The sequence below is a fragment of the Medicago sativa genome, chromosome 7 (assembly GCF_051527215.1).
Source record: "Medicago sativa cultivar Bolivia chromosome 7, Bolivia_mono, whole genome shotgun sequence".
NCBI classification, from domain to species: domain Eukaryota; kingdom Viridiplantae; phylum Streptophyta; class Magnoliopsida; order Fabales; family Fabaceae; genus Medicago; species Medicago sativa.
In genome coordinates, this window is record NC_140755.1 from 90,545,528 (window position 1) to 90,562,821 (window position 17,294).

Sequence of the window (17,294 nt, forward strand, 5' to 3'; positions counted from 1 at the left end):
TTAATGAATACTTCAATCCCTACTTTTGAAAGACGTTTACTAATCCATGAGTTGATCTTCTTCAAAATTTGGTTTTTAATGAATTTGAAAATGGACTTCTTGCGTCTTCCTATCATAGATGGTAAGCCAAAGTGCTTACTCGTGCTAAGAACAATTTGAACACCAAAAATGCTTGAAATATTATTATGATCACCTTCAGAGACATTTCCGTCATAGAAAATTTCAGATTTCTAGAGATTTATAGCTTGACCAGAAGCTGCTTCATAAGTGGATAAAATGTTCTTCATTTTGAAAGCTTCATTAGGACTAACTCTGAATAACAAGAAAGAATCATCTGCATAGAGAAGATGATGTGCATTCCTACTTATCTTCACACCATGAATAACACCCTTGGCTTCAGCATGTCTGATTAAAGTTGAAAGACCTTCAACACATATAATGAACAAGTAAGAAGAAAGGGGGTCTCGTTGTCGTAAACCTATAACTGCTACCTAGAGTTATAGGTCCTGCCACATTCTCATTGACAATAACAAAATAATTAATTGTTTCAACACAGAGCATAATCTAGTTAACCAAAGGTGGAGAAAAACTCACCTTGGTCATAATGCTAAAAAGATAACTCCAATCAATTTTATTATATGCTTTACAAATATGAAGCTTTAGAGCCACATCTCCCACTTTACTTCTAACTTTGGACTTCATATGATGCACAATTTCGATAGCCACCCTTACATTATCTAGGATAGATCAACTAGGCACAAATGATATCTGGTTGTCTAAGATGCATATATAAAAATCTACTTTCCCAAAATCGTGTAAACCACATTACCGAGAGATATATGTTGTCAATCCTTCATCTTAACTTGAGCATCTCTTTTGGAATAAGAGCAGTCTTGGTCATATTCAAATTAAGAAGGTAAAATACCCGTCAAAAGCCACATACAACACTGATGGAAAATCTCATTACCACATATCAGGCCAAACGTGTTGAAAGAACACCGAATTAAAACCATCATGACCCGGACATCTATCTAGTTTCATAGAAAAAATAGCTTCTCTAAATTCGTCCAAAGTGAAAGGCGTTGGGAGAACATTATCATCCTCCATAGTTATGGACGGCTCAATGATGTTGAAGATTGGCTCAGTAATGCTATTCTTTTTCTAAAACAGCTCAACAAAATAATTAATTACGAGCTAGATTTCTCAAATCAACATTAGCAGTCATGAGATTATTTGAAGAGTCCACCGAAGAAGTGATTCTATTAATCTTTCATTTAGAAGAGGCAACTTGTTGAAGCACATTTATTCAATTTATTCACAATTTGTTGATCACCATAAGATAACCATTTTTCGTGACCAAAATCAGAATCAACAAGTCAAGCATTTCCAAATTTAAATCGATGATGAGCACTGAGCTCTTCTATATCACAATTCGGTCATTGATATTCTTTGTTGCATTCCTACTATCTCTAACCCAAATATATTAAAAAACTTCTCATTTTATGCATCGTTGACAAACATTTATCTTGTTTATGGCTTGTAATATATTTGGGTTAAGGTTATGTTTGTAACATTTACCGTACAAACTATAAACAAGATAAATGTTTGTCAGTGATGCACGAGAAGTTTTTTAAAATAAAAATAAAAAGTCTAAGTGAGTTATTCAAAATAGTGATCATAGCATTTAACGAAATTTATGATTTAAAAAATATTATTTCTTAATTGAAATAACATGAATAAATATGTTTGATGCTTTATTCCATCTAATCCCTCCACAATCTGTACACCAGTTAAATGTTTTCACTAGTAAATTAGTAGCTGATTTTCTTATCCTCTCACGCTGGTTTCTAACTCATTTCTTATTCAATATATTAATTTTAAATAAACATACATGACATAATAAACTTTAGGAATAACTTAATTTATCATATTGTCTCATCAAATAGTAGAATGATAATCTTGACCACCAAACATGCCATAAGTGTTTGTGTTTTGCTCTGTCAAGTACTTACTATTTTTTAAATAAATCAAACTCCAATAATTTCACATATAACTAAATAATATTTTATAACAAATTTCTAAATATTTTAATTATTATAATTATCTAAATCAATATAATAAATTGATGTTTGGGCTGACTTTTATTCTTTACGTTTTTATCTTCCATTTAAAAATAGTTAAATCTTTTTAAAAGCAATCAACCAACCAATCAACATATATGTTTCCTTCGCGTCATGCGTGCTTAAAACCAATATTACCATGTAAGATAGCGAGATCTTGAATATGGTGGATCAAGATAGGGGTGTGTCCGTTAAACTTACAACTCTTTGCTATCATATCAATTAGAAGCTTGGAGTCACTCTCAACTATGAGGTGAGTAAAACCTTGCCCATTTGCATTCCCGCGTACATGCTCCACATTTCAGCATGAAGGGCATCACAATCTCCAATTCTTTGAGTGTAACCCTTTAACCGACTACCGCTTGAGTCTCAAAAAAAAAAAAAAAAACCACCACAATACACAAATCTCTTTGAATCCTTGTAAGTTTCATCACAATTAAGTTTTATCCACTCCCTCGTGTCCTCATTGTAAGAAACAATTCAATTTTTAAGTTTGTTAAATATAGTTGATGAATAATATAAATCATTTACATGAGTTATTCCATGAATATAAATGAATTATGTTTTATAATAATGATAGAATGGAATATAAAGTAACACAGCACGTGTGGCTTCACATATTTATTTATTTTTAGCACTAATAACAAGTGTGGACTGGTTCTCATAGAAGGAGGAAAGGAATTTGTTTGGGGTGGCGTGACTCTTGAGGACGCGTGATGAAATGAAATGACTTCATCATTCAAGATTGGGCTACCGTCCTTTTCTTCCCCGCCACTTAACATGGACGCTTTCACAAGTCTATTAAACCATCCAATTAATCCATTTTTTTTTGTCAAGATCCAATTAATGCATTTCTAAAACACTCTTTAAAATTTATTGATTGAAATAAGAAGATACACCCTCCGGTCACTAATATAAACAAAAATTCAATTTCTAGGTTCATTCAATTAATGATGTATGTAGTCTTTATTATAGGCTACATACATCATATATTGAATGAACCTAAAAAGTGGATTTTTGCTTATATTAGTGACCGGAGGGTGTACACATCATTAGGAGTCATTAGACCTGGGTCAAGATCCTCTCCATTTATAATTTTTTCCATTTGTTGTAATTTGAAGAGAGATAGACATAAAAAATAATGATGGTGGGATCCACTTAGTGATAGGACCAACCACTTATTTTTTTGTGTCTATCTCTCTCTAAATTGCAACAAATGAAAATAATTATAAATGGAGAGGATCTTTACCCATTAGACCTTATCCAAATACTACCTCCGTCCTCAATTATAGATCCCTTTTAGAAAAATAACGGGAATTAAAAAAATTGAAAATTATAATAAATTTGTTTGTAACCACTATTGCTTTTACAATTCTATCTTTTAAGAGCGAGGATGAGTGTACGTTTTCAACATAGTATTTAATGATGATTGACGAAAAAAAAATAAGGGTATGTTGGTAAAGAATTAATTAATATACTAAATGATTCTTGTAAAAAGAGACAAAAAAAAAATTCTCAAAAAGTTCTTATATTTAGGGACGGATGTAGTATAACTCAAAAAGAAATACAACGTAATAAATCAAATCAAATGGACGATCCCCTGATCAACTCTAACAGATAAGCATTAGTGAAAGAGAAACGAAAACTTAACAAAAAATTTTGACACAATACAGACACCGTATACACTATTCATAAATACAAATATAGAACGTAACCATACATCGTATTTCACCAACAATATACACACGCGCACCAGGAAGATACATTGTTTTTGTTTTGATTATTTTGTAGAAAGGGATGATAAATTGTACTTTTAAAACTATCTCAGTTTTTTAGGAAATTAACAATGTTTCATTTTGGTTTTGTTAAATAATAATATTTCATTTTGGTAAAATTCATTATGGAATATTGTTTTTATATCCCTTATGTATTGATAAAATTCATTATGGAATATTGTTTTTATATCCCTTAGAAAGGGATGATAAATTGTACTTTTAAAACTATCTCAGTTTTTTAGGAAATTAACAATGTTTCATTTTGGTTTTGTTAAATAATAATATTTCATTTTGGTAAAATTCATTATGGAATATTGTTTTTATATCCCTTATGTATTGAATTTAGTTAATATACTTTGTCATTGTAATATTATTTTATTTAACACATATATATAATGATGAGTTTTTTTTTTTTTGACAAGGATGAGTTGTTATAATATGATCAATTAATAAATATAAAAATATTCATTGATCGATTGATATAAGAAAACATGTGTAAAATAATTGACTGTACTAATTAAACTTTTATGTGTCTTCGTGAGCTTAACTCAGTTGATAGACACAATGGATCAAATATGTAAGATTTGGGGTTCGAACCCCAACCACCACCAAAAAAAATGGGGTTCGAACCTCAGCCACCACAAAAAAAAAATTAAACTTTTATGTACAAAATTACAACCGTTACTTTGGCACACAAATTAAAATAGTAGTGTTGCTTTTCACTTTTCAGTGTTAATGAAAAAAGCACCGCACAAGCACCATTATTCAGCAACAAGGGTTATCATTACATGGAATGGAATAATCAACCCGAAAATCACGGTGAAGGATCACATGGGAAGGTACAATCCCTTCCCACCATGGGTCAGTTTGGTTTTAGTGGTTTGATCAAAAGGAGACCATAATATTATTGTGCTCTATCAGCATCATATTTTTTTCCCACCATCTTTCTCAACCATTCTCTCTCTTCTCACCCACCACTTGCAGCAACTCATATCCACCACCACCACCACCAACCTCACTCTTATGCTCACCCACCTACCACTGTTAATGCATTTTAAACGTTTTTTTCACACCATCTTCCCCAACCATCCTCTCTCTTCTCTCTCACCCACCACTTGCAGCAACTCATCCACCACCACCACCACCACCACCAACCTCATATCACAATAACACTTAGTCACTTACCAATAACTTCTAATTGAAAACAAAAAAATACAGGTAAACATTAATCATCATCAAACTCAAATATCCAAGTCATAAAGCTTATAACAACTACTTTTAACTCAAAGATCCGAATCTATTATACGGGTGTTGTTCTAGATCTCAAGCTGAAATGCTTTTTCCTAAAAAAAAAAAAAAAGTTGATCGAATATCGGTTGTGCAAATTTCTTAAAACTAAATTAATATGGGGTTGTTAGTTAATGGCATGAAATTTTCTGTCAATATCATGCCAAGATTTCAATGAATAAACATATTAATAAATCACAATTGATTAATTTTTTGAATCTTTAGTATTTATTTGGATTTATATTATGTGTTATCTTGATTTTTTTTATCTATCTTCAATTGATTTTCTGGGTTATGTTAGTGTGATAGGAGTGAAGTTGGTGGTAGTGGAATGATGGTGTGAGGAGGTTTATGGTAAAAACGTGAATGAGAGATGGTGGTTGGGAAGGAAGAAAAAAATATAGTGCTGAGGGAACATGATAATTTTGTGGTCTTCTTTTGATCAAATGGTAAATATCACCTTTCCCATGGTGGGAAAGGATTCACATGTCCCATGTGAAATGCCACCGAAAATCACGACATATCTTTTATTTTTTGTGCAAAATCACAACGTATCAATAATTTTAACAAAACCAAAATGAGTTATTGTTAATATATACTCCCTCCGTCCCGTTTTATTTGAGCCAGTTTGATTTTTCACACAGATTAAGAAAAATGTATAAATAAAGGGGAAAGTGGAATATATTGTATTGGGAATGATGAAAGTAGTATTAATTAGAGTTATATCGTATTGGGAATGATGAAAGTTGTATTGAAAATTGAAATGACTCAGTTATTTTGGGACACTTTTTTTTAGAAAATAGGTCAGATATTCCGGGACGGAGGGAGTATCTTTTATTTGAACTATATCTTTTATCTTTTATCAATAATTCACTAAATAAAATATAGTTCAAATAAAAGATATATTCATTTGATACTATCTCAGGTATATCTTTTATCAATAATTCACTAAATAAAATATATACCTGAATTATATTATAGTTCAAATACATGAGTTATTTGATGAATTTTAAAAAGAAATATTTGTTTATAAATGTGACTATATATGATAATTATTGCAACTTTTGTTGTTTTTTTGTTTTTATGTTCTAGGTTCGAACCTCGAATCTTACATGTATATTATGAATTATCCTTACCACCTGAGTTAAGTTTACGATGACAAACTCTTGTTGTCCTCTAATGAGACACACAACTATTGGATTACGACTTTTTACGAACAATTTTTTTAATTATTTTACTTTGTTTGTAAGACATAATTCAATCGACAATATTGAACTTGTTAGATTGAATATTTTTCATAGTTATTCGGATTTAAATCTGAAATGTTTTCTTTGTGGGTTAGAATTTTCAAATGGTGTTTATCACTTTTTCTAATCATCAAAGCTTATTATTATTTTCAACTACCAAATATGCAGTTAATATTGACTATACACACCAAATATTTTAACTATTTTTTTTTACAAACATTATTTTAACTATTTTTAAAAGTAGGTACTATGAATAATTTTCATTTCTAATATATTGATTTATTTTGACTGGATATATTAAAATGTAACTAATATATTAATTTATTTTGACTGAATTTATTAAAATGTTATTTTATATTATTTTATTTAATATATTAAAACACTAGCTTAGTCTTATCTTTTTCTATCATAATTATTTATTATTATTTTCTTTGACATAAAGTGTAAGAAACCCAAAAATAAATACAATAAATTGAGAATCCAAACGCTATCCTAATTTGATATTTATTTCCATAACAGTTGCATAACATGTTACGAAATATCCTCCACGTTCAAATCATGGCAAGGCAAAGAATGTGAGTATCTTAGTCTAAATCATTTACTAATAAAATAATATAATATTTTATTTTACTTTCCTTTTATCTTTCATCATTCCTTTTTGGTCTGTCTTGTTTCCTTTTACACTTGCCAACTTTGTTTTTGTATATGTTTTGTTTTTTCACTTTACTAAGTTCTGAGATGCCTAGGGACAGTACCACCAACCTATAGTGCCTAAAAAGCAAAGCATCACAAAAGTGAGAGAAAGAGGAAAGTAGTAAGAAACACACAAATAAACAACATTGTAATTGTTCACGTTACATTACATAGAAGAGATCTAAAACCAAACATGGGGTGAACTTGTTTATGGATGATGATGTCATTTGGAACAGAATGACTTGATCAGGTTCTTGTTTTTATTTTTCTGTAAGTAATCTTTTACCTGAATTATGTGCTTTTTTTGTTGTTGTTAATAATATGTATGATCTCAATTTTCAAAAAACATAATATGAAAACATTTTATGAAAACATTTTATGTTTGTCCATTTCATGATCTTCATAAAAAATAATGAGAACAAATTTTTTATTATTTTATTTTAATTTTGCCTTCTTTTCTGACAAGTGAAAATTTATGTTTTTGTTTATTGGAAAAATTCTGATAACTTTGTTTGGAATTTTGTGTTTGAGCAGTACTGATCCCAGTGTGTCAGATTTTTGTTCCTTGATTCTTGGAATTTGAGACTTGACTGAGAGTGTAATTGATCAGGTATTTATTTTATTTTTTTGGTGTTGTTTTTGTCATTTACTTTTGACTTGATGAGGAAAAAAAGGACATGGTTGTGATTTAACTGAAACTAAACTATTTTGCATTCCATTTGTTTTTGTTTATGTCAAATGACTTTATGCAAGCAGCAAGGGAAATTGATTGTGTGATTGTATAAAATGGTTCTGGTTTTACTTCACTGAATTAACATCAGAAGAGACAGTGTTTGTGTTCTAGCCTGATCTGGTGGTGATGGCAGCTCTGTCCCATAGTGAATCTAACAAAAAGTATTCATGGTGGTGGGACAGTCACATAAGCCCCAAGAATTCAAAATGGCTCCAGGAAAATCTGACAGGTAATGCTTAATCTCTTTCTGATCTTAGTTGGTAAAATTATGTTATTTATGATGTCAACTTGGTTATTATCCATCACCTTGACACATAAATGATTTGACTGGAGATTGAATTGCACTCATTTTCTGATGTATAGGAGAAGTGCTTTCTGTTAAACCTGAAACAAAACCTAATTGATCATTTTCTATTCCCTTGCTATCTTACATAATTACTGATATTGGAATGAGGGCTTACAAAAGTTTTGCAAAATGATACATTCGGTTGAAGTGCATGTTTAGTATCATGGATGATTTGCCGAAACCACACACCATGATTTCGGTGAACTTGTAGCTTTTCAAAATTAGGGTGGCTCACCGTGATTTCGACAAATCTATCGTGATACCAAAGATGCACTAAACCAATTTCCAGTTTCACTTCCAAATTTAATTACAGTTCATGATGCACTCAATTTGGTACCTTATCAGGGGATATAAGGAAGCATTTAACAAAACTATTTTTATACATATTTTTGAATCTTCTTTGTTGCTGTATGTTTTCTCCTTTAAATTATTTTCTTTTTCTACAAGTAATGTAAACTATCAGTTTTGTCCTGTACGTAGTCTGTACATGATAACAAAGCATATCTACTCTGTGTGTTACTTCTTTCCTTTCACTTGTAGCATCTATTTCCATAATCACTTAGATCAGAAGAGATGTGGCAATCGTCATTCTGTTGTAAACTGAAAATTGTATGTTTACATCCACTTGTTGCCCTTGAACACATTAATTTATCATAATGATGTCTGGTCATGAACAGATATGGATGTCAAGGTGAAGCAAATGATCAAGCTTATCGAATTAGACGCAGATTCCTTTGCCAGAAGGGCAGAAATGTATTACAAGAAGCGTCCAGAGCTTATGAAATTGGTTGAAGAGTTTTACCGGGCATACCGAGCATTGGCTGAGAGATATGATCATGCAACTGGAGTGATTCGCCAGGCCCATCGTACCATGGCTGAAGCATTTCCTAATCAAGTCCCACCAGTACCAGCAGATGATTTACATGCCAACAATCCTTCCATGGAGAATGAGCCGCATACGCCAGATGCTACCCGCCATTCACATGCATTTTCTGACTCAGATGAATTGCAAAAGGATCCTTCTACTCATGAAACAGATACTGCAATAAGCAGAAAGGGTTTGAAACAGCTCAATGATCTTTTCATGACAGGAGAATCAATAAGTCATGTAAAGTTTGCAGAAGGGCGTGCTAGAAGGGGGCTCAATTTTTTTGACACAGAGGAGACTAATGGACTAAACAATGGAAGTCATGATACTGAGAATCATGTCTTATCTGATTCCGAGCGGATGACCAAAACCGAGACAGAAATTTTGGAGTTAAAGATGGCCCTTGCTAAATTGGAAAGTGAAAAGGAAGATGGCTTGATTCAGTATCAGAAGAGTCTGGGAAGATTATCTAATCTGGAATCAGAAATGTCTCGTGCAAGAGAGAATTCTCAAGGACTTGATGACCGAGCCAGCAAAGCTGAAGCTGAAGTTCAAACCTTGAAGGAATCCCTTTCTGAATTGCAGGCTGAAAGAGAGAGTAATCTTCTTCAGTACCAGCAGTGCTTAGAGAAAATATGTAATCTTGAGAAAAATATTTCTTCTGCTCAAAAGGATTTAGGAGAACTAAATGAACGTGCTACCAGAGCTGAAACTGAAGCTGAATCCTTAAAGGCGGACCTTGAAAGATTAGATGGTCAAAAGGAAGCTGCCCTTTTTCAGTATAACCAGTCCTTGGAGACATTGTCAAAACTGGAGGAGAAATTAGTGCAAGCCGAGGAGAACGCGAGGAGAACTAATGAGCAAGCTGGTATAGCAAAAAATGAAATTGATGACATGAAGTTAGAAATTGGTAAACTTACCAAAGAGAAGGAAGATGAAGCTCTTCATTATCAGCAATGCTTGGAGATAATTTCTAGTTTGGAGCATAAACTCTCTTGTGCCCAAGAGGAGGTGCGTGAGCTAAATTGCAAGTTAAACGACGGTGCTGAAAAAATACATATTTCTGAAGAAAAGTGTCTTCTCTTGGAAACATTAAATCAGACTCTACAATCTGAACTGCAGTCTTTGGCACATAAGATAGGGTCTCAAAGTGAAGAACTTTGTGAGAAGCAGAAGGAATTGGGTAGACTTTGGACTTCCATACAAGAGGAGAGGTTGCGGTTCATTGAGGCTGAAACTGCTTTCCAAACTCTTCAGAATTTGCATTCTCAATCTCAAGATGAACTTAGATCTCTTGCTGCTGAGCTTCATAATAAAGCTGAAATTCTGGAGACAATGGAATCACATAAGCAGTCTTTAGAGGATGAAGTTCACAAGGCCAAGGAGGAAAACAAGATTCTGAATGATATCAAACTGTCTTCATCTTTGTCTATGAATAATTTGCAGGATGAGATATTCAGCCTGAGGGAGACAGTAAAGTTACTTGAAATGGAAGTTGGACTGCGAGTTGATGAAAGAAATGCTCTTCAGCAGGAAATTTACTGTCTGAAAGAAGAGCTTAATGATGTGAACAAAAGACATGTATCCACGGTGGAGGAGATCAGATCAACCGGCTTAGACCTACAATGCTTTTCCTTATCCGTGAAGACATTGCAAGATGAAAACTCAAAGCTGAAGGAAACATGTGAGGCTGGCAAAGGAGAGAACGCAGCTCTCAACAAAAAACTGGAGATCATGGAGAACCTTCTGGAGAAAAATGCGAATTTGGAGAGTTCCCTTTCAGTTTTGAATGCTGAGCTAGAGAGTGTCAGAGGAAGAGTAAAGGTATTGGAAGAAACTTGTGAATCCTTGCTTGAGGAGAAATCCACTCTTGCTGCTGAGAAGGCAGCCTTGTTTTTTCAGTTGCAAACCACATCCGAAAAGCTGGAGAAGCTCTCAGAAAAAAACCACCTTTTAGAAAATTCACTATTTGATGTGAATGCTGAGCTTGAAGGATTACGGGTAAAGTCAAAGATTTTAGAAGAGACTTGCTTGTCTCTTGACCATGAGAAGTCTAGTCTCACTTCTGAGAAAGAAACCTTAGATTTGCAATTGAACATGACTCGTCTAACACTGAAAAATCTTGAGAAACAACATAGTGACTTGGAACTGCAACATTTGGAACTAAAAGCAGAAAGGGAGTCTGCACTTCAAAAAGTGGAAGATCTACTGGTTTCATTATATGCTGAGAGGGAAGAGCGTTCTAGAACTGTGCAATTGAATGAAGGTCACTTGGTTGAGAAGGAGTTTCAAATTCAAATTCTACAAGAAGATGCAAATTACCAGAAAAAGGAATATGAAGAGGAACTGGACAGAGCTGTACATGCTCAAATGGAAACTTTCATCTTGCAGAAATGTATTCGGGATTTGGAGCAAAGAAACTTTTCCCTTCTAGTTGAGAGTAAGAGACTCTTCGAGGTGTCCAAAATGTCTGACAGATTGATATCTAAATTGGAGGCTGACAATGTTCAAAAACAAGTTGATACAAATTTGTTGTCTGAGAAAATTAACGTACTAAGGACTGGGCTGCTTCAGGTGTTAAAATCACTTGACATTAACAGCAACCATTTGTCTGAAGATAACGTTGAAGAAGAGGAACTTCTGAACCATATACATGACAAACTTCAAGAGACACAGAATTCTTTTGTCACAGTTTTTCATGAAAACCAGCAAGCAGCCATTGAGAATTCAGTTCTTGTTTCATTCCTTGGCCAGTTGAAATTAAAGGTTGAAAATCTTTTCACAGAAAGAGAAGCTCTTGATGGGGCATTGAGGACCAAGTCTAAGCAATACTTGTCACTGCAAGAAGAGGTCCGTGTGATGATAGAGAAGAATCAAGAATTGAAGTTGACAATAGACAAGGTTGAAGAGCAAATGGAAGTAATGACAACTGAAAAATTGACGGCACTTAAAGAGCTAAGCAAAGAACTGGATAAACTTGTTTCAGTAAATACCGATCTTGAGGAGAGATTGAAAATAGTGATGGGAAAATTAGAAGATGTGCAAAGGGAAAATTCATATCTTAAGGAGTCATTTGTAGTGTCTAACACTGAACTAAAATTAGTAGAATCTGTCAATGATAAGTTAAATTGTCAGATTAGGAATGGAGAAGAGTTGTTGTCTCAAAAGGAAAATGAGATTTTGGGAGCAGCAGAGATGTATAGTGCTTTACAGGATGAGAAAAAAGCTTTGCAAAAATCGGTGGAAGATCTGAAGAGTAAGTATGATGAGGCGACAGTGATACTTGAAGACCAAGATAGTCAAATTTTAAAATTGTCCTCGGACAAGGATTGTCAAAACGACGAACTTGGATTCCTTTGTGAAGTGAATAAGAAGTTGGAGGCAGAAATGGGGCACCTGCATCAAGAACTTGGAGAAACTAAACTGAGAGAAAAAAAGCTAAGTTATGCATTACTCAAGAGAGCAGATGCGATTGAACAATGGGAATCTCAGGCTGCCACACACTATACCGGAATGCTGATTTCTACTGTCAATGAGACATTCTTTGAAGGGAAAGTCCGTGAGCTAGCTGATGCATGTGAGAACCTTGAATACAGAAGCAGCTCCGAAGCTATGGAAAGTGAAAAGCTGAAAGAAAGAGTTAACAAGTTGGAAGGTGAAAACAGGAGATTACAGGGTCAGTTGGCTGCTTATGTCCCAGCTGTCAGTGGTTTGAATGATTGTATAACATCCTTGGAGATGCAGACCCTTGTACATGCAAAGCCTCATCATGACTACAAAGAATCAAAGGTACTATTAACATATTATCTCTGGAGTGTTTTCTTAGTGTTTTTTGGATCAAATAAACTAGTTGTGTTTTTTTTTTGGGTACCATCTTTGAGTATGAAAATCCATCTAATGATATCATATAAGAAATTAACTTTCAATGCTTGAAATTTGTAGAAAGTAAGATCACTGGATACTCGTGTGCTAACGGGGCCGGTCATTTGTGATAAAGTGAAATTTGATTCCGTCTTCTTTAACTGGGATCCAACTTCACTTTCATTTTCTATATAAATATATAACATAGTCTGTGTCAATCTTTGTTTCCAGATTAAAAGGTTGGCAAATATCAAATACGCTGAAGGTGATCCACGAAAAAGTGTAGATCAAAATGCTACAGAAACAGATGCACTGCCAGATTTCCACGACATGCAGAAGAGGGTTAATGTAATTGAAATGGCTGTTAAACAGATGAATGAAAGTTTCAAGCCTAAGGATGAAATGAGAGAGATTCAAGTATTAAAATCTGGAACCGGATGGCGCCAAGGAAATATTCTAGCAAGCAAGCATTCTACTCAAATGGATGAAGTAAAGGAGCATCAATTTGGAGCTGTTTACGGACAAAAGACAGGAAAATCATTGCAAGATATTCCTGTAGCAGAAATTGAAGTTCTACAAAAAGACATCATGCTTGATCATATGGATGGGACAAGTAGGAGAGGAGCTCATGAGTCCGATGATCAGATGCTCGAATTGTGGGAAACTGCTGATAAGGATGGCACTATTGGCGTGACAGTTGGCAAGGGACAGAAGGACACTGCACCTACTGGATACTACCAAAGAAGACCAAGCAAGGAATCCAAAAATAGATCTCCTTCGGTAGAGTCCTTGATCGAAAAGGAATTGAGTGTAGACAAATTAGAGATCTCAAGACTACAGGAGCAACCGCTGCTTCTTGAAGGCAATAATAAGAGAAAGGTTTTAGAAAGACTTGATTCAGATGCTCAAAAGTTGATGAACCTCGAAATCACAGTACATGATTTGATAAACAAGATGGAAATTATTGAGAAGAGCACAATGGGAAAAGGTATGGAGTATGATGCTGCGAAAGGGCAGCTTGAATCTGCTCAGGAGGCCATCACAAAATTGTTTGATGCCAATCGCAAATTGATGAAGAACGTAGAAGAGGGTACATCATCTTTTGCTGGGAAGTCTACAACAGTGCCAGATGAGAGTGGAAGTGTTAGCAGAAGGAGAGTTTCAGAACAGGCTCGGAGAGGATCTGAAAAAATAGGACGGCTGCAATTGGAGGTGCAAAGGCTGCAATTTTTACTTCTAAAATTGAATGATGACAAAGAAGGAAAAGGCAAAGGAAAAGCAACGATCGATGATCAAAATCCAAGAGTCCTTTTGCGAGATTATCTCTATGGGGGGACAAGGAAAAGCTACCACAAGTTGAAGAAGAAGAAAGCATCCTTTTGTGCATGCGTGCAGCCACCCACTAAGGGAGATTGATTGAGTCAGCAAGAACTTTAGCATAATTTAAAATACATGGGACAAATGATACATTAGCTTTTTTCTTTGTAAATTTTCCTTTATAGTCTAGACATGTTTCAAAACCCTGCATTTTTTACTATGGAGAGGATCTGGGGTTAATTTAACAGTTAGATCCCGTTGTACATGTAGCGTACCGTTCACTCACTAGAAGAGGCTAGGATGGAACTTTTGCCATTTCATTTTCTGAAAATCCCCTCTATCTTATTTCCTTCTTGGTTAGATGTGCAGTTATTGTCTGACTAGTACAATATTCACCATCATGGTGCTATGCAATATCTTCATTTTTTATTTGTTTTGCTCGTCTATTAGAAGTCATTTGTTCAGCAAAAAATTGCAATAAAACTGAAGATATTAGGATTTATTTTGCTAGAATGTTGTTGCTCGTTGAGATCTATATGCACAGCAACATTTCTTCCAATAATAATAATAATTAACCTTCACCAAAAACAATGGGATAAGAGAAGCTTTACTGAATCACAGCTTTCAACCAAAAATAGAAACTCTGCCCAAGTTGAACAATAGAATGCCGAGGCAAAAAGTCGAATTCTATTTGTTTCACTCGTCTCATAAAAGTCATTTGTGCAACATAAAGTGCAATAATAATGAAGACATTAGGATTCATTGAGCTGGAATGTTATTGCTCACTGAGAGCTGCATGCATAACAACATTTCTTTCAATAATACTAATAATTAACATTCACCAAAAACAATGGGATAAGAGAAGCTTTACTTAATCACAGCTCTCAATAAATAAATAAAACTAAGTTGAACAACAAAATCCTGAGGCCAAAAGTCAAATTCTAAATAAGATGGACAGAGGTAGCAGAAGTACCATGAGCATCTAATTGCATTCCATGTTGTATATGCTTGGCCAAATTTTCTCGCACGGTCCTTCCTGAAGGATCAACTTGCTTGCAATACTGTTCTCGGTATCCTGAATCATGATGATCAGACAATGCAACCTCTGGATTTAAGGTGTCTCCACAATCAATAATTATATTATGAAGCAAACAACATGTCAAGATAATGCTTGGCAATTTCTTTTTATCAGGTCTCCACATAACCTTACTAAGGATTTTCCAACTCCCCTTCAACAGTGAAAGTGCCCTCACTGCAAGTAGTCTTGCAGCTTCGTGTTTGTGATTAAAAGTGGACATTGAATCTGATCCAACACTAGTTTCATAAGGCGTCATAAGCCATGGAAGAAGAGGATAACTGTACCCACCAACTACATATTCTCTTATCACATCTCCACCTAAATTTCTAACATTTCCATTCAAACGCTCCCCGTTTTGTGAGAGCTTGAAAAATGTCGAACACTTCAATAATCGTGAAAATGTCATTCCCCCAGGCAAACCTGTCACAATATCAATGAATCTCATTTCATGATCAACAATTCCTTGTAACAACATGCTGTAATTCTTTTCTTGATCACACCAATCATCTGAGGTTTGAACAGCCGGAAGTGTCATCACGACATGTGTTGCATCAATAGCTCCACAGCAATTAGGCAAACCATACAACGCTTCAAAACCAGACTTAATTTCCTGCATTCTATCGGAATCAGGCCAATTCAGATGACGTTTAGCGCGTTCCTCAAGCGCCTCAACAAACCTCCAAGTCACCTGTGAAACCGTCGACTGGCCAACACCAAAAGAAGCTCCAACCGAGACTTGAGATTCGCCAGATGCCAACCTTCTAAGAGCAATAGCAACTTGCTTCTCAACACTAAGAAGCCTTCCTTCAATGTTGATAAGTCCTGATGGAGGTCTTGATATGAGATCCTCCCTCACAAGAGAACATATGTATTCAAATGTAGTCTCTGACACCCTAAAGAAGTACTTAAACCCTTGTGACTCATCATTAGGTACTGAGTATCCTGTGTACATTTTTGCAACAATCATATCCATATCAATAACACCGTCTCCAAAAATTAATTAATGAGTAAAGATTCAATTCAGTCCCTCACAATTTTCTCGTGGTCCAATTTAATCTCTGGCATTTATATATGGATGCAAAATTAGTCTCTAACTCCTAATGAAAATGTCAGAAACAAGTTTGAGTATTATTTTTTGTCGAAGTCTAAATTGGGCCGTGAGAAAATCATGGGTCTTTACTCTTAATTAATTAGAATAATGATAATATCAATGCCCTTTAATAATGAGGTGTGGTAAGAAAATCCATATATTGAATGGAATGACATAATAAAGTGAGATGATAATATAATACAAAGGGTTTCATTCTAGAACAACAACATGGCTGAAAACAAAGATTGAAAATTTGAAGGGAAATGGAAGAATGAAGAGAAAAGAGAAGAAACCAAACCTGGGGCAGTAGAATTTTTGTGCCAGAAAGATTCCCACCAATCAACTTCATTGGTTTTGGGTTCAACAGGAACAACAAGGCTCACTTGTTTGTGTTTCTTTTTGGTCTTCTTCTTTGGTTTCTTCTGGATGGGTGCCATTGATTGACTCGGTTGTTCCCAGACCAGCTTCAGCTGAGACGAGACCAGTGAACAGTGAAGTCAAGCTGAATTGAATGTTTCACTCTCAAGAGTACTTGTCTCTGTCTTTGGTCGTTTTTGTTGTCTTCCATGTTTATGATTTGTTTTTTTTTTTTTGACAAATGATTTTTTATTTATTTATTTATTAGAATGTCCTAAATGAAGTATTATTTATCCAATAATTAAAGTAAATAATGTGTATTTGTGGGAAATTTTAACTTAACTATCCTACTTTTTCAATGTGGGAAAGTTTGGTATATATTTTTCGGAGAATGTTAACCAGTGCCCTAAGGGCATTGGTTAAGCATCTAAAACAAGTAAATTTTTATGAAAAAATGTGTAATTATTACTTGATCAAAAGTATCATTTTATATTTCTAAAACAAAATTTCTATTTATAGATT

At 34.2% G+C, this 17,294-nt stretch overlaps 2 protein-coding genes across 3 annotated transcripts; one reads left to right on the forward strand and one right to left on the reverse strand.

Moving 5' to 3' along the window:
* The first annotated feature begins 7,134 nt into the window (after positions 1-7,134).
* LOC146910103 (protein NETWORKED 1D-like) lies at positions 7,135-14,676 on the forward strand. 2 transcript variants are annotated; one of them, XM_085726133.1, is made up of 5 exons: positions 7,135-7,392; positions 7,657-7,732; positions 7,879-8,084; positions 8,879-12,858; positions 13,162-14,676. In XM_085726133.1, exons 3-5 carry the CDS (start codon positions 7,982-7,984, stop codon positions 14,344-14,346), a joined length of 5,268 nt encoding a protein of 1,755 aa, XP_085582259.1. In that variant the 5' UTR covers positions 7,135-7,392; positions 7,657-7,732; positions 7,879-7,981; the 3' UTR covers positions 14,347-14,676. The 2 variants fall into 2 exon arrangements, with proteins under 2 accessions (XP_085582259.1, XP_085582260.1); XM_085726134.1 differs by having other exon boundaries at positions 7,135-7,372.
* A 304-nt stretch (positions 14,677-14,980) lies between these two features.
* On the reverse strand, positions 14,981-16,949 carry LOC146910104 (nuclease). The gene is made up of 2 exons (XM_085726136.1): positions 16,714-16,949; positions 14,981-16,267 (listed from the first exon to the last, which is right to left on the reverse strand). The coding sequence occupies exons 1-2, from the start codon at positions 16,850-16,852 to the stop codon at positions 15,189-15,191; spliced, it is 1,218 nt and encodes a 405-aa protein (XP_085582262.1). The 5' UTR covers positions 16,853-16,949; the 3' UTR covers positions 14,981-15,188.
* Between the last annotated feature and the right edge of the window lie 345 nt (positions 16,950-17,294).